Raw genomic sequence first — 23452 nt, 5'->3', positions numbered from 1 at the left:
TCGTCACTTCAATGTTCTGCTTACATTCTATGTATCGTGTTCTAAATCTTTAGTGTTTAACTGTTTATAGTTGGTGAATGAGTTTTTAGTTCTTCCACTACCTCATGGAACAAGACAATTTGCGTACTTCAGAAGTAGACAGTGATACTTGGTCAGTGATATTGAGATATCAAAGAAACTCAAAGACTGACACAAAACTGAATTATAAAAAGTAAATGAATGATCATTGTATGTAATGTAAATAGTTTTTTTTTAATTATCATTCTAATAACAACAATTGAATGTAAAAAAAAGTTTTTAATCTCCCAGACAACTAATTTAGGAGCTTGTCATAAAATCATCAAAAAATGAAAAATTGAAAGTGATTTTTGATTGTTTTGAATAAAAAAATTATTGAAACATATACACACAAAAATTAATAGAATATTCACAGTTACTTTATTTTTTTACTAAACAAATTTGTAATTATACTGAAAAAATTAATAAAAAATAATTTTGGAGAAAGTAAGAAACACTATTGTAAGGCAACCAAATATACTAAAATGTCCTGAAAAATTGACTTATTTATCTGTATCCAAACTCATTCTATTAGTATTTTTGTACAAGCATGCATTTTAGCCAAAATCAATTCAAACATTCAGTCCTAGAGAGGATAGGTTAATTGCTTCCTCAATGGGTAAATCCACAATCTGACCTTAATGTTTCTGTGTGACTTTCCTTGTTATCCTATTCAGAGAAGATGGATGCTGTAATGTTACTGGGTGACTTGCCTTGTTATCCTACCGAGAGAAGATGGATGTTGTAATGTTTCTGGGCGACTTCCCATGTTATCCTACCGAGAGAAGATGGATGTTGTAATGTTACTGGGTGACTTGCCTTGTTATCCTACCGAGAGAAGATGGATGTTGTAATGTTACTGGGTGACTTACCTTGTTATCCTACCAAGAGAAGATGGATGTTGTAATGTTACTGGGTGACTTACCTTGTTATCCTACCGAGAAGATGGATGTTGTAATGTTACTGGGTGACTTACCTTGTTATCCTACCGAGAAGATGGATGTTGTAATGTTACTGGGTGACACCTTGTTATCCTACTGAGAGAAGATGGATGCCGTAATGTTACTTGGTAACTTACCTACTGAGAGAAGATGGATGTTGTAATGTTACTGGGTGACTTACCTTGTTATCCTACCGAGAAGATGGATGTTGTAATGTTACTGGGTGACTTACCTTGTTATCCTACCGAGAAGATGGATGTTGTAATGTTACTGGGTGACTTACCTTGTTATCCTACCGAGAGAAGATGGATGCCGTAATGTTACTTGGTAACTTATCTACTGAGAGAAGATGGATGTTGTAATGTTACTGGGTGACTTGCCTTGTTATCCTACCGAGAGAAGATGGATGTTGTAATGTTACTGGGTGACTTGCCTTGTTATCCTACCGAGAGAAGATGGATGTTGTAATGTTACGGGGTGACTTACCTTGTTATCTTACCGAGAGAAGATGGATGCCGTAATGTTACTTGGTAACTTAATTACTGAGAGAAGATGGATGTTGTAATGTTACTGGGTGACTTGCCTTGTTATCCTACCGAGAGAAGATGGATGCTGTAATGTTACTGGGTGACTTGCCTTGTTATCCTACCGAGAGAAGATGGATGCTGTAATGTTACTTGGTAACTTACCTACTGAGAGAAGATGGATGTTGTAATGTTACTGGGTGACTTACCTACTGAGAGAAGATGGATGTTGTAGTGTTACTGGGTGACTTGCCTTGTTATCCTACTTAGAGAAGATGGATGCCGTAATGTTACTGGGTGACTTGCCTTGTGTGACATTACGGTTACTGAGTGACTTTCCTTGTTATCCTACTGAGAGATGTATGCTGTAATGTTACTGGGTGGCTTACCTTGTTATCCTACTGAGAGAAGATAGATGCTGTAATGTTACTGGGTGACTTGCCTTGTGTGACATTACGGTTACTAGGTGACTTAACTGTCCACCTAGAACCAAACCACTTGTCTATTTATTATTTTTTCCTTCTACTCTCTTTCTCCTCTCCAATTTTGAAAGTTTTATCCCTCATTGGTCGACACTTATTAAGTTTCCACTGATTGGTTGGATCATGTGACTTACATTTAGAAAGTGCATGACTTCTTACAAAAGTCTGGACTATGGTTCCCACCAGATGTTTTCAAATCCCTGGTGTTTCCGTTCCACAGGAATATTCGTTCATTCAAAATATTGTTTCTTTTTTTTCCTTTTAATTTGTGACAAATTCGTTTGTCCTGCTTCAAATGTTTGACCAGGAGTAATATAACACTATGGTGGTTCCAGAAACAGAAAAATCTACTATGTTTGTGGTGAAAGGACGATATTATTTTTTACTCTACCCACACTGGATGCAACACGGTTTGAATGTTTCGTAAAACAGTTTTAATTAATGATGCTAAACCATATTTTCAAACACATGAAGTAAACTAGAACGGTGTACAAAACGAAAATATAGAATTAATTTTGTTGTCTGTTATACATTATGGACTCAGTGCGTTTAAATACACCCTGAAAAGTGCTGTTGTAAAGGTCAATACTTGTAGATACAACTTGAAAAAAAGGAAATAGTAAAACATCAGGAATTTGTGCCCCAAAAAGTTTAGATCTGTGACTCCAGAATTATTACGGGCCAAACAAGCAATACATGCAGAGAAAATATAAAACCACTATTGGGAAAAAACATTACACCTTATGCATAACCTATTTGAAATTCAACCAACAATTAATTATAAATCTTAAGATTTCAGACTCTAAAAGTTATTGGGATATTATAGAACCCCATAATGACTTGTTCTGATAATTAATAAGTTATTACAAAGTCAAATTAAAAGGCTCAAAAATTATAAATATAATAATAAGACAAAAGAATATTAAAAACAACAAAACAATATGTTTACACTATGACTAAAGGTCCAAAATCCTTATTAGAAAAGTTGAATTTTTAAGTATTTATTCAGTGAGATCATGGCAAAGCAATATAACAGTGTCTTTTCTGCTTCTGCATCATATCATAAAACTAGTACAAATTTATATATAAACCGTTTTATAGTCATGGGATTCATATAGAACAACAAAGAAATATAATTGTAAATTGCTTAATGATAAAAAAGGTTCTTAAAAAATAATTTTACAATCCCACATTGCTAAGAAAAGGTGTTATTAGAAAATGTACTACCCTTTTTTTTAAATACTAAATTCTGAAATGTCTAAACTCAAAAGAAAACAATCCTGTAAACCTAGTATTAAAATTGGAATATGACCCAATTACAGGTTTTAGAGAAATAGACATTTAAAGTTAATGAGGGGTAAAACCAAGTAGAAAATTCAGTATCTTTTCCACCCCAACTGCGAATAAAGCTTACAATTTGAAACTTTATAAACTAACGTGAAATTAGACTATAGAAAAAGTAATCTGAATTTTTTTATTTTGCAATTGTGTGGCCAAAAGATTTAACCCTGGACAGCCAATTAATGGCAGTGGCAGTGTTGCTTATGTACAAAATAAACTCTCAAAATGGGTGCGTGTCAGGAACGTTATATAGATTGCCACTCCTGAATTGATTCAAATCGGCATATAATGTCGACCTGACACGCACCCGTTTTACAGTTCTTTTAGTACATCAACAATACCACCACCATTTCAAACAGAAAGATTTGCTGATTTCAATGGTGAAATTTCTTTTACTGTTTAGGCAACAGTGATGTCACGGTGACGTCATAAACTTACCAGAACGATCTAGCAATTTGAAGTGGATGTCTGATTTGTTCTTTAGATTTAGTTAGAAAAGGCATTTATTTTGTGAGATACTGTTAATAATTATAAACGAGTTTATTATGGATATTTGTAATTCATGGGTATGGTTTAAGCTTTATTTTAGACTCTTATTTCAAAAATAAATTTTGCTGATTTTTGACATTAGCAGAGCTTGACCTAGTCCTAGTCAGAGACCTGTCTGACAGAGTGTAGGCCTTGACAGTAACATCTAGGTTTCCTTTTATGCTTTCTAGAACCCCAAACTAAGCCAATATTTCAGCAAAAGTTCAAAACTAGTATTAGTATTTATTTATTGTAAAATGATAATCAATAAAATATAATTTACATTTTTAATTTTGATTTTTGAAAAGAATTTTGTACTCATAATAACAAATTTAGGTATTTCTCACCATTTTTCAAAAATTAAAATATTTAGAAATTTGTTATTCATTTATTTATTGTTTTGTAGTGTATATAATTCTTTATATTTTGGAAACCCAGTGTAAAAATTATATTTTTTATAAATTTTTGAAAATAATTGTCGTACCCATAATAACAAATTTAGTTTTTCATTGTACTGTTTGTGGTTTTAAAAATATGTTTAATTTTTCTTCAGGAGAACCGGGATACCATTTTATATTATCATTATCACCCTGTACCAGTCCCCCACCCATGACTTAATATTAAGTTTATATATTTTTTTAAGTCCCCCCAAAAATAAGTTTATAGTAAAAATGTTTTTTTTTTTTTAATAACAACCAAAAAGAGTTAAACTTGGAAGTACATAATTTCTCTGTGCAGACAGTAAGAGCTCAATGATACTCCTCTGTGAAAGCTATAAATTGTAAATCAATAAAAAACAACAAAAAAACAGCTGAGCTGTGAAAAATGCATGTTGGCTTCACTAAAGACAAAGAATTTTCTCTTGTAACTGAACAGTCATTTGCTTGTCAAAAACATTACCCTGTAGCAGCAGTTTTATCTGGCTTCAAAAACAATCCCCTATTGTCTTCAACTTGGGTATACATAATACCATAATTTAATATTTATAAAAGTTGCAATATCTGTAATAGAAGTTTATCTGTAATTCAACCTTACATTTTAAATCTGTGAGCTTTCCTAACGATCAATCTGTACTTAAAAATAATATTTTTCAGGCCTTGATACTCATTTATTACTGGTAACGATTACATGGCAATTTGTCATATATTGTCACATTGAAAACACATCATTGTTAAGAGCAATGCAATCCTCCAGTTCGTCCAAACCTTTAAAAGAAGCAATACATTAAATAAATAAAAAATCCATAAACAAATTAATTAAAACCCCTTTATAACAAAGATAAAATAATTTCATAAGATCAACAATAATTGTTTGATTCATCATTAATCCCAAAAAACTCCTTCACTTCATAAAACGGGTGTTCCAAGAGGAAAAAAGTAAATTTTTCTTTTGAAAATACCAAATGACAGTGATCTTAATCTATGTGGCAGTGCATTCCATAATTTTGGTCCAAGAGATAATGTTGCTAATGAATATTGTTTGGAAGTATATATTAAAGATCCGGGTTCGAGTCCTGGCAGAGCAAGTACTTTTTGTGATTCAATATTTATTGAAATTAAAAACTACTAAAATGTTTATTCTAGTAGAAATTGTAAAAAGAAGCGTGGACTCAATATATACCTCTTGCCTTACTTATGAACAAGTCCTTGAGAAGGATCAATTTTCAAGGTAGTCAGATGCTGCAGAGATAAAACCTTTATTTAACCAGTGCCCATGATAGTATAATAGATAATTATAAGTCTGTATCAGTGCCTAAATTTTTCTCCAAAGACTTTCATATTAGGTTTTTATGTCATGCCACAACTTTCTGTAGTAGCTAATTTTGTAAGTCATATTTTTGGCGGGTATCGGAGCACAGTTGTGTGTGTGACCTATAATAACTAAGGCCCTAAGTGCACATTTTATAAAATGAATACTTGTAAACCAACAACAATGCTAAATAACCTATTTTCATTATTAACTTTCTTTGTACATTCAAACATAATTTTGCAATGTTACTGTTCTTAAAGTACTTTCACCATATACGTCATCATCCCACAATAACAATATTGTTGGTTTTCATGTCATAATGAAGAAAAGACTGACTCTATTACTGTTCTTGATGAATATGCTAATAAAGAAGTTTGTCTATTGTCTAAGAAACGTAATAGGTATCCATCTACTATATTCAAATATTAATAGACAATTTAGTCGTGTTACATGCTGCTCTTTTGGGCCATCTGTTTCGCTTATAACTAATGCAACTTGATGGCACAAAGTTAAGTGACATTGAACACATTTGTTGCCACAGTCATCAAGTTAAATAAATAGAATAGAAAGCAAAAGAATCATGTACCAGAAGACTCATACAAATGAGGCCAAAAGGAGCAGAATATTTCATCCTCTCCGATAGTCAGGCTGCACTAAAGGCGTCAAAGCAGTTCGGAAATGCAAGATTGCAGGAAGAACGGTAACTCTCAGTTGGGTGCCAGATCATGAGGGCGAAACAAAGAAGCAGATACCCTTGCCAAAATAGGTATAGAATCCCTTATGGTAGGGCCTGACCCAGGATGTGGAGTAGTCTCCTACAACAAAGTGCTTGTAAAAGATTGGGTAGAGGATTAGATCCTTTACCGGAGTAGGGCTTCAGGATTAAGACAATCATAAGTTTATCTCTCCTTATGCTAAAAGGTGGGCATCTCTCCTAGAACAAAGAAAGGACGATAGCAGAGATGCTGACAGCACATGGCGCTCTTAGAAAACATCTTATGAAGGTGGGTCTTGGTGAGACTGATAAATGCATACTCTGCATTTTAAACACCTATGGTTAAACTGTCCTGCCATATCTAAAAGTAGGAAAAATTCCTAGGCGCATATCTTCTCAGCCCCAAGGACATCAGAGAACATGAGCCCTCAAATTCGATTGGCTTCTGTAAAAGTGTCAAATTTTGAGGTCAAAAACATAAGTAAGAGAGGCCATCTGTAATCACTTAATACAATCATAAAATTATTCGCGATTACTTGGTCACTGGATCTAACTGTTTAAAGAGTACGGAGGATGGTTCATATTTTGAGTGCTCTTATTAATATCATGACCATAGTTCTCTGAGCAACCAAATAAACTTAATGAAGTGGAATAAACAATCTTGGAGCATTGGAAAAAAAATTTAATTTACTATCACTGGTAAATAAAGACAAATTTCCCAATATTTATTTATTTTTATTTATAAAAATAAAAAAAAATAAATACTGGAAAATTTGTCTTTATTTACCTGTAATAGTAAATTAATGAGGTGGAACAAAATTATGAAAGGATTTGCAGTTCAGTTAATACATTTAATCATCTGACGTGTGTAGGCTTCTTTATTGTGATTATAGAGAGTGTGAGTGTCCCACTTTCCAAAAATACTTCCGTTTTGTATTTCCACATTGTCACACAATTTTTGTAACATAACATCTACATGGATCCATTTGTCTGAGTAAAATTAAGGTGATATATTTTGAAAGAAAGGACAAACATATACTTCAGACAATTTATTAGACATAAACACAGTTTTAAAAAACAAAATTAAATCATGATTTAAACTTATAAAAATACACTTATATTAGGTAAAAATATGTACATAAATCATATATACACAAATAAAGACAAAGAAAAACACAATGGCCCTATACATACACAAAAAAGTATGCAGTCAGCTTTTTATATCAAATAGTGTATTACTGACGGAAATGTTTAAAACATAGATATAAAACACAAACGAATTTGTAACAATAATTTGTAAACTAAATTTTTTTTGACAGAAAAGTTACTACTAATTTAAAAATCAACTGACTTTGTTTCTTCGTGGTAGGTTTTTTCACAGTGTATCCCATCATCTTAAAAATACAGGGTATTAAAAAAGTTTGGAAACAGTATTATACTTTGTAGCATAATATATAAAATAAGAAACTATCCCAACCATTGAAGACAAAAACTAATGGATAGATCAAGTTTCCAAGTTTTTAAGGTCTTCATAAGATAAAAATTGATGTGGAAAAATAAATGTAAAAGATTTCTGAAAATGAAATGGCCATTTGCCAACATTGGTTACCAAACAATAAACCATGTACTAAGAGATGATAGTTATGAAAATACTTATTAAAAAATTTGGAATTCTAGAGTTTAAAGTTATTATCTGCTCCCTTATTTAGGAAGGTGAAGGGACATTGAAGGCATAAATTAGCAGTTCCTAAAGTCCTTCACTAATCTGCAGAGTTCGATTTTGTAGATCTATCAAGTAGGAGATTATCTGTTTCCAAAGTCTTTTCATATCCAATATATGGAACATTTCTAAGTATTACAGTACTTAAGCTTACAGTCACTGGAAATCATAATATTGACAATGATATAAATAAATAACTTTTGTAAGTATTTTATGATATTTGAGTGCTATCAGCTCAGAAATGTATAGAACGTTGTTCTGAATAAAATGGTTGTCAGCAAGAGTAAGCTTCATACTCATAATTAATTTAATATTTGACAATAGTTTTGACAAATACTAGAATTTTTAACTATAATATACCAGATTCATTTACACACTTTTACTAATAACACTGTTTTTCAGTTGAATCAGAATTTTTTTAATTCTTTCCAAGCTATAAAATGACATCTATAAAAAATATAATTCTACAGATTAGTTGATTTCTTAATCGTCTACTTGCACAATTATTGGTCAATGGAGAACATTTAAAATAAACTTTAGACATCTTTAATTTTATAACATTTTCACTGCAGACAACGTCATTTGACGTCGCACATGGAATTCCATAGACTGCCGACGTCTTTTGATGGTACAGACTTTTACAGTAATAAAAATGCATTTTAACGTATTTAGACTATGGCATTGATAGTCATTCGCTATTTTCATGTCTTTTTTCTTATTCTATGGATTATGATATATGAAATTTTGTTTGCAGTCATCTGGAATATTGGAAAAAGGAGTTTGTTTACAACTGTCATGATGGCCGTTTTTTGTCATTTTGCTAATTTGTTGTGTACATAGTTATTGTTTTGCTTGCTATTATTATAGTTTACAACGATTGTTTTGTGAGTAAATACAATGAATCGTGACAGTATTGAAGACAACCAAGTGCTAGAAGAGTTACTCAGAGTTTCAAGTGACAGTGAAAGTGATGATTTATTCCAAGACTACACAGATAATGATCCAGATTTTACTATTGATGGACTTGTTGACATTGATTTTACTCAAAAAACAAATATCAGCATAATAGTAGTGTTTTATAAAAAATTGGTTTATTGTTTATTTTCCGCTCCTGATGAAGATTGTAATGATGTAATGATAATAACAAATGGGTTAGGCCCCCAGACCAAAAAAAATTTTTAAACATAAGTGGATTTCAATTGTAAATATTTGTAGCTATAGTGACAGTAATGAAAATACTGAATACAACAAATAATAATGAGAAATATATTTTATATTATAGACTAGTACATAGCGATGTTTTTTGGTCAACTTTTTATTTTGTACAAAAAACATTGTTTTTAAATTTTAAAACTTTTCGTTTGAAAATATGTATGCATGAGCATTTGACTAGAAAAAGGAAGAACTCAGCTTAAAAAAAAAGTGTAAGTCCCATGGTTTTTTTATAATTGGTTAAAAAATAAATATTTAATTAAAAATTATTATAACAGGTAGTGTAAGAAAGTTGTCAAAATTAGGAGGCGGCAGTGAAAGTGATAAAACAATTCAAAGGTCTATGTCTCGTTAAACTCTCTAAAAATCTTGTACATTGAGGATATCTTATTAGAAGACATACAAAAGTATTACCTTTACATTATCTAGAACAATTGATTACCTTTATTCCTTTCAGTCAGCTCTTAAATGTCTATAAACGTAGTGAACATATTAAAAATTAAAAAAACTACTACATCCTTGCAGATGTAGATTTCTGAATTATTTATAAATAAGTTTTTAAGACTCTGAGAGCATTTCTTCGATGGTCTTGTCGTCGTGAAGGGGAAAGTTGGTCAAGGCTGTATCACTCTCCAGAAACTCCCTCAGCTCCGACTCCAAGTCCACTCCCACCCCCTCCTCCTCCCCTCCACTGCTGTCTTCTGATGTGGACTTCTGTAACAGTTCAGCATGCTCTAGTAAATCATGCTTTTACGCAGACAACACAAGTCTAAATATTAATGCATCCTCTTGGAATAGCGTTGTAATCAAAATAAATAGTAATCTAATTAGTCTTGCTGATTATTTCACTGAAAACAATAATCCTTAATTAAAAAAAAAAAACTAATTATATGATGTTTCAAACAAAAAACTGTAAAATTAATGAGCCACGAATTAGCACAGGTGAGTTTAAAATATCCCAAGTAGAAAAGGTGAATTTTTTTGGAATTAATTGTGGACAAAATTCTTAACCCTTTCAGTGCCAACGTCCAACTACACGGACGTACATAAAACGTGCAAGAAGAGCCAGCGACCGACTACACGGACGTACGTAAAATGTACAAGAAGAGCCAGCGTCCGACTACATGGACGTGTTTTAAAATATTCGTAAAAAATACAAAAAATATCTAAACAATCCTAATTTTGTTTTAATTGTATTTATAAAGATATAAACTAATAAAAAACATTCAGTTGAATGTATTTCCATTAAATTAGTGTTATAAATCAAACAAAATACAAGTGGCTGTGGACGTTGCTAGTCTGAGTCAGCTGTCGTCTGTTGTTTACTAACCAACTACGCAGTTTCGCCGATTGCGCCGAGCTAACTTGTTGTTGTTTCGTTTATTGTTGTCAAATGTTTACAAAATGAAGCGTAGTGCATCACCTCTTAGTGAAAACACTTTACGGAGAGTGTTAGAAGACGATAGTGATGTAGTTGTGATAGTGAAACGGAGAGTGAAGAGTCTTCTAGTTTAGGTTATGAGAACACAGACAGTGACCCGGATTATCACCCTGAGTTGCCTTCAACTTCAAATACTAGTAGGCCTAGACTAGATAACTTGTTATTTAGAGCAAATGTTCATAATGATCTTTCGTCATCTGAGGATGATGCCCCAGACATAGGACTTGACTTTGAAAGTCCCCCTAGACCTAGGCCTAACCTACAAACAAGGCCAAGAGGTCGACCAAGTAATGTAGTCCTATATCAATTGTCTGAAACCTCCTCTTCAGATTCTGAGGATGGTATGGGATGGGATGAGGTGGAAATGGATGGGAATATTGGTTTTTGCCACCAGTTTTCATTTGATGAGCTAACGGGTCCAAAACATGCACCTCCTCGTAACTCTTCCCCCTCAAATTATTTCAAACTTTTTTTTACAACAGCCCTCCTAGAAACATTTGTAAAATATACCAATAAGTATGCCACAGAATATATAAATAAAAGTCAATTGAAACCACACAGCCGGGCAAACTCCTGGAAACCTGTGTCTCTCTTAGAGATGCAGGCCTTTTTAGCAGTGCTAATAAATATGGGTATAAAAAAACAGCCAACTATTTACAGCTACTGGTGAACCAGTTCTAGTCAATTCATTCCCTGGTTCCCAAGAATGTTTACCAGGAATAGATTTCAAGCAATATTGAGATTTTTGCATATGGTCGACACCGTTCCACTTGCAAAACCAGGTGAGCCAGATTATGATGCGTGCGCTCGGTTCAAACCACTGATTGACCATGTAAATAGGGTTTTTAAATTTCATTTTTCCCCCGGTCAGAACCTTGCTATTGACGAGAGTATTATAAGTTCCAAATCGCACAGTCAGCTGAGGCAGTACTTACCAAAGAAGCGACATCGGTGGGGAATAGAGCTTTGGATGCTATGTGACTCGGTCACCCACTACTGCTTGAATTTCTTTGTCTATAAAGGGGCGAATGGCAGTGACAAAGATGAAATTAAATCTAATGGATTGGGCTATTTTGTTGTGAAAAGGCTTAATGGAGATGGCTGGCCTATTAAATAAAGGCTATCACATTTTCTGTGATAATTTCTTTACTTCTCTAAAGCTTGCTAAATATCTTTACAGTAAATGTACATTTTTGACGGGTACCATGCGTATAAACCGCAAAGGACTTCCTGATTCAGTAAAACCTAAGTTCAAAGTGGGAGAAAAGAAGTATTTAAAAAAAAATGAGATGACTTTATTACATTCAGAGAAAAGCAGTCCCAGACAAAACAAGTATTAGTTTTACAGATGGCACAGTTGAAGATGAAAAAAGGAGCAAAAAATTTGGAAATCACATCAAAATTACTAATAAGCCAAAAGCCATAAGGAGATATAATCATTTTATGGGAGGGGTTGATGGAGGGGACCAAATGTTAAATTCATACCTCGATGAGAGGAAAGCACTCCGGTTTTGGAGGAAAGTTACTTTTAATATCTTTGGGCGCATGGTACTCAATTCTTATATAATTTATAAGAAAAATACTGACAAACCCCTTCCTAGGCTAGAGTACACTGTGGCACTAGTAGAAGAACTTTCCACTGAATGGCTGGCCCTCCAAGAAAGGAGGCCTATGTTGTATACTTCACCTGGAAACAGCAGGGAGGGTAATGCGGCTATTAACGGCAGTGGTGATCCCGATTGGACAATGTTCTTGAACAAATTGGCAAATAAAAAAGAACTTAATTGCTCTGTCTGTAGTAAGAAAAGTACTCAGGCTGGAGGAAAAAGGAAAAAGGCCACATTTGCTTGCAAAACATGCAAAAGGGGACTCCACCCATATTGTTTACCATTTCATAAGTGTTAATTTTTTTCTCATTCAAATAAAAAAAAAAAAAAAACAGTAGCAGTCGTGGGACTGCCGATAGAAGTGAAAACGGAACTATTAAGTTGAGAGTAATTAACAATACGTTATAGTAGCAGTACATCTGTAATTGTGAATGTGACGTGTTTTTAATTTTCCAATTTTAAAATCCACGAAAAAATATTATCAAATAACTAGAAATCTATTTTACCACGCTAGTAAGATAAATCTTATACCGTAATAATACTCATTTCATGATGAAGAGGTTAAATATTAAAAACATAATTAAAATGAATAATGCTAAATTTTAAATACAAATATTCGTACAAATATTAAAAATGTTTAAAAATATATTCGTTGTTTTCATTATTCATTTATCTGTATAAAAATATGTTGTAATTGCTCAATATTAATAGTTAGTTAAACATAGAATACAAGTGAGTAAACTCCGAGTGAACAACAGTGAGTTGAACACAGTTGTAAATAATACAGTTATTGCTACGGTTAAAGTATATAATTGCAATAACAATTAAACCCACAATATTTTTAAAACTAATAAATTAGTTAAATTAACTTGGTTCTTTCGTAAAGGTATTTTTATTGCACAATAAACTAATTTATTGAGTTAATACGGTATCAGTGAGCCAATGCGCCAAATACAGTTCCGGCAGAAACGTTCACTCATCACTTCATACGCTACTACAGGCTAAACTAAACTTCCAATAAAAAAATGATTAATTACAAAAAAAATATTCATCTATTTTCACACACAACTTTCTCGCTGACAAATTTTGTCTGACCAAAAAATAAAAAAAATTCTCACTTACTACTTTTTTCTTGTCATTGTAAACGCTATGTAAAATGTAAACAATAATCAAAATTATTTCGAAACTTTTTTAATATTTAAAAATGTAACCAATAGATTGCCAATATTAAGAGCTTTAATTTGACGCATCTTACAGAATTGTACGACATTGGCTTCACTTTTAAATCGCGAGAGGAAGCCGTAAAGGTCACTGATTTTCGCAGTCTGTTTTCATACTCCGCCGGGACAGTTTTAACACAGCGAGACTGACTTTTTCATGCAGGTTAGTAGTCCGCGGCCAAGTCTACGGTTTAAAAAACACAGCGAGACTGACTTTTTCATGCAGGTTAGTATCATTAGCATGTCGGTGACGCGAACCGAGGATTTTACCCTCTACCAAAACGCTCAACGCGCCTAAAGAAGTTTTCACTTCAAAAAATTTAAGTAGGCTATAAGTGTTTATTAATTGTGTAATTTTAAACTTGAAATAGGCTATTTTTTCTCAATATTTACCTAATACATAATTTTATAAAGTAAAAAACAGTGTTTAGCAAGATGTGCAAAAAATCCAAATACATGTTATTTTTGAAAAACAATGATAAAACCTTTATTTTTGAAGATAGATGTAAAATTTTTGTGTGTATGTGTTAAAAAGTATGTGGAGGTTCAAACACATACTCAATTTATAGAACAAGGATTTTTTACTGGCCTTATATTTACACCAAACTGAAAAATTCATCATAAGATTTTATGTAAGTAAAAGTTTTTTTGGTTTTGTATTTTTAATGCATGTTGTAGTAAATTTATTTTTCAGTATTAATTTAAAGCACATTGTTTAGAGCAAAACAAAACAAAAAGTAACAATTTTCATCCATAAATAACAAAACTGTGACAGTTTTTGCAAACTGCTGAAAAATTGGCAATTATAGCCTGGCTCTTCTTGCATAAGCATATGGCACTATGCCTGGCATTTCATGCACGCGCACTAGGGAGAATGTCTGGCACTGAAAGGGTTAACTGGGACAATCATGTTGATAAAGTTTTTCAAAAATTATCCTCCGGTTTATATGTAATGAGAAAATTAAAATGTGATAATAGAACTTTAAAAACGATTTACTTTTCTTACACACACACACACTCCATAATTAGTTTTGGCATATCTTTATATGGAGCATCATCTTCCAAAAATCTTGATTCAACTCTAAAAGTAAAAAAAGAGGCAATAAAAATTATATAGAACCTAAAGCCACAAACCTCAGTAAAGGGAAAATTTGTGGAACTACAGATTCTTACTGTTTATGGACTGTATGTTTATGAAGTTATATTGTCAGTGAGGTCAAGAATCGGAGAGCAAATGCTTAATGGTACTAATCACCAGTACAACACAAGACAGAGAGACAAACTGGCCACTCCTTCTCATCGTTTGGCACTTTTTGAAAAAAAAGCAATATGCTGGAGTTAACTTTTACAAGAAAATACCTGAAAATATAAAATCAGAAACTTCTTCCTCAAAATTTAAAAATAAACTAAAAATGTATTTAATAAATAAAACCCTTTATTCATTCAATAGACTATGAGGATAATATACCGTTCGTACTCTATTTTAATTTAGTAAAAGATCCTAAATACATGGTCTTAATTTGTAAGTTTTTAACACCATTCAATTGTATTCATGTAATACGGTATGAATAAAGAATATTTTGATTTGATTCAACCAATTAGTAAATTTGTGAGAATTTCCTTGACAACACTGACGTCAAGTGAGGAGGTACTCACGTCCACAGTGGCGGGCAGCGATGGAGATGGCGGGTCAGGGCTACGGGTGGCGGACTGGGGCGGGGCAGGAGGCGGGTCAGTTGCCGTCCCCACACTGGCCGTGTCCGGGGCGATACCCATGGCCTTCCTGATGGCCGGGATGGATACCACAGCACCTGGAGGAACCTGTTTGGCTAGCTGCGTCAGGCTCTCCGTAATTTTCTCAGCTGTAGACAAATAAACAATTAGTTTCACCTCAGTAAATTACAATAATTTAATTAACAACATTATGGTATTTCTATAGGCACTTACCAAAACGATCACTGCTTATTATATGTAGCAATAAATTTAATAATAGATAACCAGTTTGAATTTCTTTCTTCTTTAATCTTTTGTCACGAATGTTTGACGTAATGACAAATAAATTTCAGGAATGACATCATTTACTAACAATATCCTTCCGATTATTCACAATATAAATCTAGATTTCCCTACAATCGAGCGTGAATTGTCAAACACACCAAGGTTGAGTTCAGTGTCCGAGGGTTGCATGATGTTGCCGAGGTGCTGAGGTGGAGGCGCGCTGAGTCGGTCGTTCTGCACTTGCTGCAGCTTCTCTAGCAGAGCGGTTGTCTGGTCCAGCCGTTCCTGCATGGCCGTCTCCTCCTTGCTACCTTTCTCTGTGAACAAAACTTAATTTCAAAATCATTTGTCAAGAATCAGTAGACATGTTTACATGCTCAATGCTATAAAACAAAATAAAATACATCTGCATAACTAATTTCAGAAATCTTTGTTTATTTTATAAACTGGTTGAATTTAACACATCCTGCTTGTCTAATCAGAGCAAGAAATGATTTGAAAATGCTTTGATGGCATTTACTATTTGTGTTGCTGCACTAAACATGGAAAGGCCGGTTCACAAACAGCATTGCTGGTGTTAAGAGTTTTCTGTCTGCTTGGTTGGTTCTATAATGCAGACAAGCCTGGGTAGCCATTTTAAATATTTCCATTAGATACTGCAGTGGTGTAACTAAGGGAGGGAGGAGGGAGATACACCCCCAAAAGCTGTAATTAAAAAATTTTTTTTAACTATCTACATATCGAAACATAAATTAAAAACCAAATATTGGTAAACTCTTTATAAATTTTCGTACTTCTTCAGACATAACACTGAACATTGTATAAACATTTACAAAATTTACTTACTAAACTAACTAGAAATATAAACAAGAAAAAAGAAATTAAATTGAATAATAAACTGTGAAAAATACCTCACAGCTGATGTTTCATCACAAATAGCAAAGAGTAAAAATACCAATTTTTAGAAATTTACGAATGTTCAAACCTAGAGGAAATTTTGATTTTAACACAAGTTGATGAGCAGTTTCTTATCTTCTCAAATTAAATCTATTTATATTTTCATTAGCCTGCAATGCGACATTATTGATGCCTTTTAATTTATAACAGTTTTCAATTTTGTCTTGATTATGTTCCCTGGAATGTACAGCGAGGGGCTTGTCATCTCCATAAACAATACTGTAACAGTGACCTGTCATTCTGAAACGAAGAAGGTTAGAGGTTTAGCCAATATTACCAAATTTACAATTTAGCTGATATATTATATTGCTTGAATTGCAATCAATAGTTCCTTTAATTATATATATAATATATAATAGCGATTCAACTTGTCTGAAATATTGCAGTTAAATGTTTGACTGAATTTTGATTTATTCCATACACCCCAAGTGTGGGTGCCCTTAAATCAAATTTATTCTCCCCCAAAGCCAAGTCCTAGTTATCTAGTTAACTCTGGATATACAATGCGTATGCAAGCGCTCTTGTGACTCATGATTACGTAAATATTCACTGATCACTTAGAGTTGTAAAAAGGAAGGTTGTCATCAACCAACTCAGAATAGAGTGGTTTCTTTCCTTGTATATATTGTACATATTGCGAATACTGGAATGTTTATTATTTGACTTCTAGGTAGAATATAACAAAATGTAACAAAATTATGGTCTTGAATAGAAATATTGTTATGATTCGCTGTCTGTTCCTCCAGAAAATGGAAAAACTACATTGTGTATTTTCAAAAACTAATATAACATAGACGAGGCAAAGAATCGACTGAGATTTGTTACGCCCCGGCAGTAAGTAAGTAAGTAATATAACATATACAATGTTTTTGGAAAAATGTACTTCAAACCATATATTGTTGCAGCGTAAAAATTTGGAACAATATTAAATTTTGGATTGTTTGCTGAACACACTAGTAGATCTACAGTATAATATACTTCAGATGCCAAACTTTCATAATTTCCTCATTGTTAATTATAACAAAAATTATTATTAATTTCTTCTTCAATTTCAACACTTTGATAATGTCTTAACGCTACCCATGCCATAGACGGATATATTAGAATGGTAGACTTTGACTAAAACACCAAATAAAGTTATATCCAGTATTATAGATTGTCTCTTATAGAGTTTTTCAGTTACAAAACGCCTTCGAAATGCCCGGTGCACGCTTCGTGCTTATCCCAGTTGCCAAGGAAGTATTTATAAACGACCTTCACTCTGCGGCAGGGTGACGGGAGCGCCCTTTGTCTAATTCTGACCACCTGCTCTCAGTTCTAGGTCTCCTACGAAGCCATAACCAAACATATCCGTGGCGTGTTATGTGGTAGTGTTATGATTAGATTGATATATTTATCTTGTTTTATAATAAAAATGTAATTAAAGTTTTCAGTTTAATTACATTTCACAATGAAATAAAAATTTGTTTGACATTTTTTGTAAATAGTTTTTTTTTTGTTATCAATACAAATGCCAATTTTAAGTAAAATGCCCCGTTTCATACTTTTTTGCTTTTACGTTGTATAATTTAGTTATAATAAAAATTACCTTTGAACTAAAAGAAACCAAATTTTTTACCTGTCTTGGCGTTATAGGAAAGTTAATGGATTTATTAGTGGCGTTCAAAGGGTTAAATTTGGAGTTAAAATTTGAGGTAAAACAATTTATTTTACGCTACAAGTAGACCTAAAATACTGTGTGCTGCAACAAATAAATGATTATGTCATATTTGTATAGTGACAATCAAAGACCGCAATGGTGACTACCGATTCCTACCAAAGTAATCTAGGAAACTAGTCTCGATGCCGAGGTCTGCCAGTGTCTTGAGCTGCGTCACATCCACCCTGACGTCACTGAGGGCTGCAGCAGGTGTGGACTGAGTGGTGGGGGGTGGTGCAGGTGTCATGAGCTGCCTCACTCTCTCCTCTTCCTCCCGGAACTTACGACGCTCCTCCAACACCCGCTTAGTCTTGCGATGATCACCTCCCGTCAGCAGATCCAGCAGATTGTCTACCATCGTCAACGTGTAATCGCAATCTTTGGCGAAGTTCAGGATACTGTGCGACAAACAACCCAATATTGAAGTACAATGCCCAACATTCTTTAACAAGAACCAAAACAAATGTGCTCAAATCAAAAAAATTAACTGAAATGTTTACTCTTCTTTTAACGTAACCGTAATCCAGTGAAAAAATGTGAGATCGTGTTACGCAATCCGCTATACTTGCGTGAAAAATGTGGGAATTTGTAATGAGACTTTTAGAATATTTTTGTTAAAACGTTTATGATATTGGTTGATTCCATGAAAACGGCTTTGGAAAGGTCCGAATTATCCATTTTGGTTTGTAATTTGCTCTGGTACTGTCTGTAGATGATGTGAAATACTACTGGAAACGAAAACGTCTCTCTTACACTTTTGTCTGTGTTCTGTAAATAGTGTTGTGTTGTTTGTAGTTGTATTTTCAGTGGTTCTCATTGATATATAGTGAAATTTGTTGATTTATAAGTTTGAAAATGAGATATTTTTTATTGTAAAAATTATTTTATATCTTTCTTAGAACAGAAAATGAATGCCCGAAGGCAGAATATTACAAATTATTTTGTCTGCTTTTTAATCATATACGTTCCTGTCACTTGTTCAATGTCTTGCATAGAGTTCCACGTCTTGAAATATCAATTATACAGAAAATAAAAAATATCTTAGAAACAGTAAGCTAATATTTATTGATTACTAAATCAATAGCAGGAACTTAAAAATAAAAAATATTTACAATTGAGACGATTTACATTGAACAGGGAAAAGTTTTTTTTAACTAAAATTGAAATAGATAATTATGGTATCAGTTCTCCTCAGCTTGATTAAAAGCAGAGGATCTTTAATAATTCAGGACGTAATTGTTTGTATTATAAATCAATAAAGATAGAGCACTTTAGTAAGTCCGATCAAACCAATTATCAGTTTCGAAAATACAAAATTTGCATTGTTAAATTTTTATGGAATCTCGACCAGAATCGTGCAACTGTAGGAAAATTGAGATCATTTGTGGATTAGCTTTCTATATAGGCACATTCAGAGTTCAAAAGTGTAATAATAATAATCAAGTATTAATATTTCAAATTTGTTTTGCTTGAATCAGCTAAGTTTATATAATATTCTTCTTAGTAAAAATTACAAGGGCTGGTAAAGTATTACCTCAGATTAGATCTCACAACCATGTCTTAATTATAGACATTGTAATATGATTTATTAAATGTTCAGTTTAAAACATTGATTTTCAGGTTAAAGCTAGTATTATTAATCAATAGTTCGATTATTTATTTCCTTTTGTTAACCTATGTTTCAATGTTAACATATTGTTAAGGAATTAATTATGTAAAGGCGGTTATTTAAGTTATAACAAATGTATAATCTTGACTTAATAAATAATGTTTCATTTCATGTAAAGATTCTGTTTTATCGTCTCTGACTAGCTAAGGATAAAATTAGGGCTTAAAATTATTTACCAATAGCTCAAAGTTCATTGATAAATTTTTAACTGACGTTCACAAATAAAAGTATTTATTTTTTTATAATAATCAACTAGGCCAACAAAATGGAAACTAATTTACTTTGAGTAGTAGTGAGAAAAGAAAATGTTATTTTTTCCTTACTTATTTTTTATACTTTATTTATGGGGAATAAAATACAAATTTAAACTAGGTCAATTCTACTTATTTAACAGAGAGCTCTATTACCAATGGAGGGTCTATAGGTGAAGAAAGAACAGGAAATTGAGTCTAACAATGTGGTCTAGTCCTATGACCTGTGTCCAATTGATGTTCTCGACTTACATTCATGACACATTATATTGAGATTATTTTTGTTTTATTGGTAATGTTTATCAAGAGTATTATTTAATATACAGTGCATAGAAACAATGTCAATGTAACTTAAGATTTAATATTATTAGACATAACTAAGAGTGAGATTAAGATATTGTATTTCAATGCTATAATAAAAAGTACGTAATGACTCATGTAAGTTTTGCAACAGTAGAAATAAAAGTCAATACAAATTCTGAGGCATGATAACCAGACGAGAAAACAATTGACATTACCGTTTTTAAACATTTAGTATAATTACTGGATGTGTGACAGATCAGCAACAAGGGAAAAAAAATTTTAACAAGTGGAAGTTTGCGGCAAATTGGTAAGGGCGGATCTAGTTGTTCACGTAACATAATCATCTCTACCGTTAGAAATAACTACCACATGTACGCCTTAAAATGAATTTAAAACTAATCAAATTAGATACAATTATATTGGATGAACTGAAAACATCATAATGAATACTAACGAAATTCGTTTTTTATAATAAGATACATTAGATTTTCACTATATTGGCTTGGGTTCAAGATTATAGGAAAATTAGGATTATAGGATTGTAGATAGTTCTTTATCAAAATCTGTTTTATATGTTTCTTGAACAAATTGACTGGCATAGTTTCAAAGAAATTAGGTAGTACATTATAAAATTTAATCCCTTGGTATTGGAGACTTTTCTGAGTTAAACTAAAGATACACTTGCTATTAAGCAGCCTATGCTTGTTTCTTGTGTCATGATTATAAACTGCAGATAATTCCTTTAATCTATCTAAATTGCTTCTAACAAACATTAAAATGGATAAAATATACATGGACGGCAATGTTAGTACCCATAGTAGTTTTTAAATATAAGTTTCTAGAATTGATAAGGATAAGAAATGACAAAGACCCTTAATATTATTATATGCAAACAAAAAAACTAAAAAATAGAAGATGCAAATATCTACAAAAACAGCTAAGATATTACCTTTCAGCATACTGTGCAGCGGACTCGTCTCCATATGTTTGGTACACCAGATCTGATTCTTCCTTTGACAGGTTGGCAAAAGTGGAGTCGTATGATGGTGCATATGAGCCGAATGCACCGTAATACAGAGGCTTCACTGCATCACAAAATATTTATAGCATAAAAATCTTTTACATCTGTTAATCAGTAATAATTATTAAGTTCAGAAATAATCAAGAAAATAATACCACAAAATAACACTGGATTTTTTTCAACTTTTTTGTAATGATATGAGATTAAAAAAAGATTTTCCTTTCTACTGTTATTTTTTATGTATCTTACTGAGAAAAAACCCACCAGTCAAAGCATTAATTAGCTATGTGACAGTATCAGTTTGTTTCCACATGTATTGAAAACCCCATTATAAATTTTCCTGAGTCGTAGGTAAGTTTGTGAGTGGTTTAAATGTTTTAAAGAAATTTAGCTCCATTTAACCTTTTCTTTCTTGCAGTGTCTCAAATCTGACACTGTCCCAGACTTGACTCCTGGAATCTGGAGTCCCCGTCCATTTAAAGAGATAAAAAAAGAAGTCGGAGACGAAGACGTTAAAAACAAACTCTTTTCATTTTTTACTCATCAGAGACACCTATGCCACAAAAGATCTCTACCTGGTTAACCAACCAACTGCCACCCACCCGGTGTAATTTAGATGAGATTGTCTCATCAGGTGCACCACGACGTATTATACTAGATCCCAAAGCATGGGAGAGCAACCGAGTTTTCCTACACATAACATAGCTATGGTAGACGTATGCCTGTTTGGAGAAAACTTTTTACAAACCAGACTATAGAAAGAATGAAGACTAGAATGTCATATTAGAGCAATCTATTTATGGGAAACTTAAGGAATCTTTCTAAGAAAAAAATATATACAGCATTTCCGTCAGTTCCTTTTCATAGATATTTACAAAATTTTAATGAAAGAAAAAGAATTATTTAGGAAATCTTTAAAAGATCTCAACAGGTCTAAATCTACAAGTACTATACATTGCAGTTCCATCACTTAACTTCTCACATGAGATCATATTTTAAATGGAAACAATCAAATTGGATACACTTGGACTGGCGTAATCAAACCCACCAATCGTGTGTAATATTTCCACCTGAACAGTTGCCATTTATCCAACAAAAAATTGTCTATTACAGTTAACCCATTGCGGATCAACGACGTGAGGGTGACGCGGAGCGAGGCGTGGACCAAAAGCACAATGACGTGACCCTCACGCGGATGACGTGGTACGGATGACTCATTTATTTTGAACGCTTATCGCTGTTATAAGTCTCGGAGATTATTTATAGTCCGTTTTCCTGGACTGGTTTCCTATCTTATCTCTGGTACCTGTCCACAAATACTCCCCTCGTTATCGGTCAATAACGTTTTTATTTGCGACAAATTGTTTGTCTCGAGTCGTACAGTCGTGGCGTTCGATTTTCCTTTGTCTCGTGTGCGTGTACGTAAATAAAATGGGTGATAATTTACGATCATCTGAATTAGATAGACTATTATTAGAAAGTGGAAGTGATGAAAGTGATATCGATAGTGTTATTGAGGATGGAGACGATTCTATCACGCGTATAATTGTTTCCGTGACTATCACACCAAAATCCACTACTAAGACAAAGACAGTCTCAATATTTTGTAAATATTAGATTAGTTGTTTCTTGAATTGACAGTTTTATTAGAACATTTTTTTATTGTGTAAAACGTTTGATCCGTCCTATATCAAACAGCTACAACACGCAAAAAACTTAAGTAAAAATGTTATGTACCTGTATTTTTACATTTGTTCTAGTATAATATACTTGTCTAATATGATCTGTATAATGTTTATATAACATAAATAACAACATAAACAAACAAAATATGTATAATTATATACGCTGGCCTAATTAGCGAGCGCGCTAAGCAGGCAGGTAGGCGTGCAAACACTGCGGGTGCTGCGTTGTAATACGGATTAATTCGTACTCTAAGGCCCGCGCGCGCGCCGTTTTCACGATCCGCAATGGGTTAATGTTATGCTAATTTTAACGAAGACCTCATCCTTTCAAT

General features: G+C 32.8%; 1 protein-coding gene across 2 annotated transcripts in view; it reads right to left on the bottom strand.

The window, feature by feature from the left end:
• Positions 1–7371: 7371 nt before the first annotated feature.
• Positions 7372–23452, bottom strand: part of LOC124355364 (bromodomain-containing protein 7-like) — a 33851-nt gene continuing 17770 nt past the window's right edge. For both annotated transcript variants that reach the window (XM_046806480.1, XM_046806479.1), the window contains exons 8-12: positions 21364–21499; positions 18309–18589; positions 15694–15852; positions 15194–15399; positions 7372–9983 (exon numbers count right to left, since the gene is read on the bottom strand). In XM_046806480.1, the coding sequence (XP_046662436.1) occupies positions 9828–9983; positions 15194–15399; positions 15694–15852; positions 18309–18589; positions 21364–21499 (938 nt within the window). In that variant the 3' untranslated portion in view covers positions 7372–9827. The remainder of the gene's footprint in view (positions 9984–15193; positions 15400–15693; positions 15853–18308; positions 18590–21363; positions 21500–23452) is intronic.

Source organism: Homalodisca vitripennis, chromosome 2, assembly GCF_021130785.1.
Source record: "Homalodisca vitripennis isolate AUS2020 chromosome 2, UT_GWSS_2.1, whole genome shotgun sequence".
NCBI classification, from domain to species: Eukaryota; Metazoa; Arthropoda; class Insecta; order Hemiptera; family Cicadellidae; genus Homalodisca; species Homalodisca vitripennis.
This window is presented reverse-complemented; position numbering and strand designations above follow the sequence as displayed.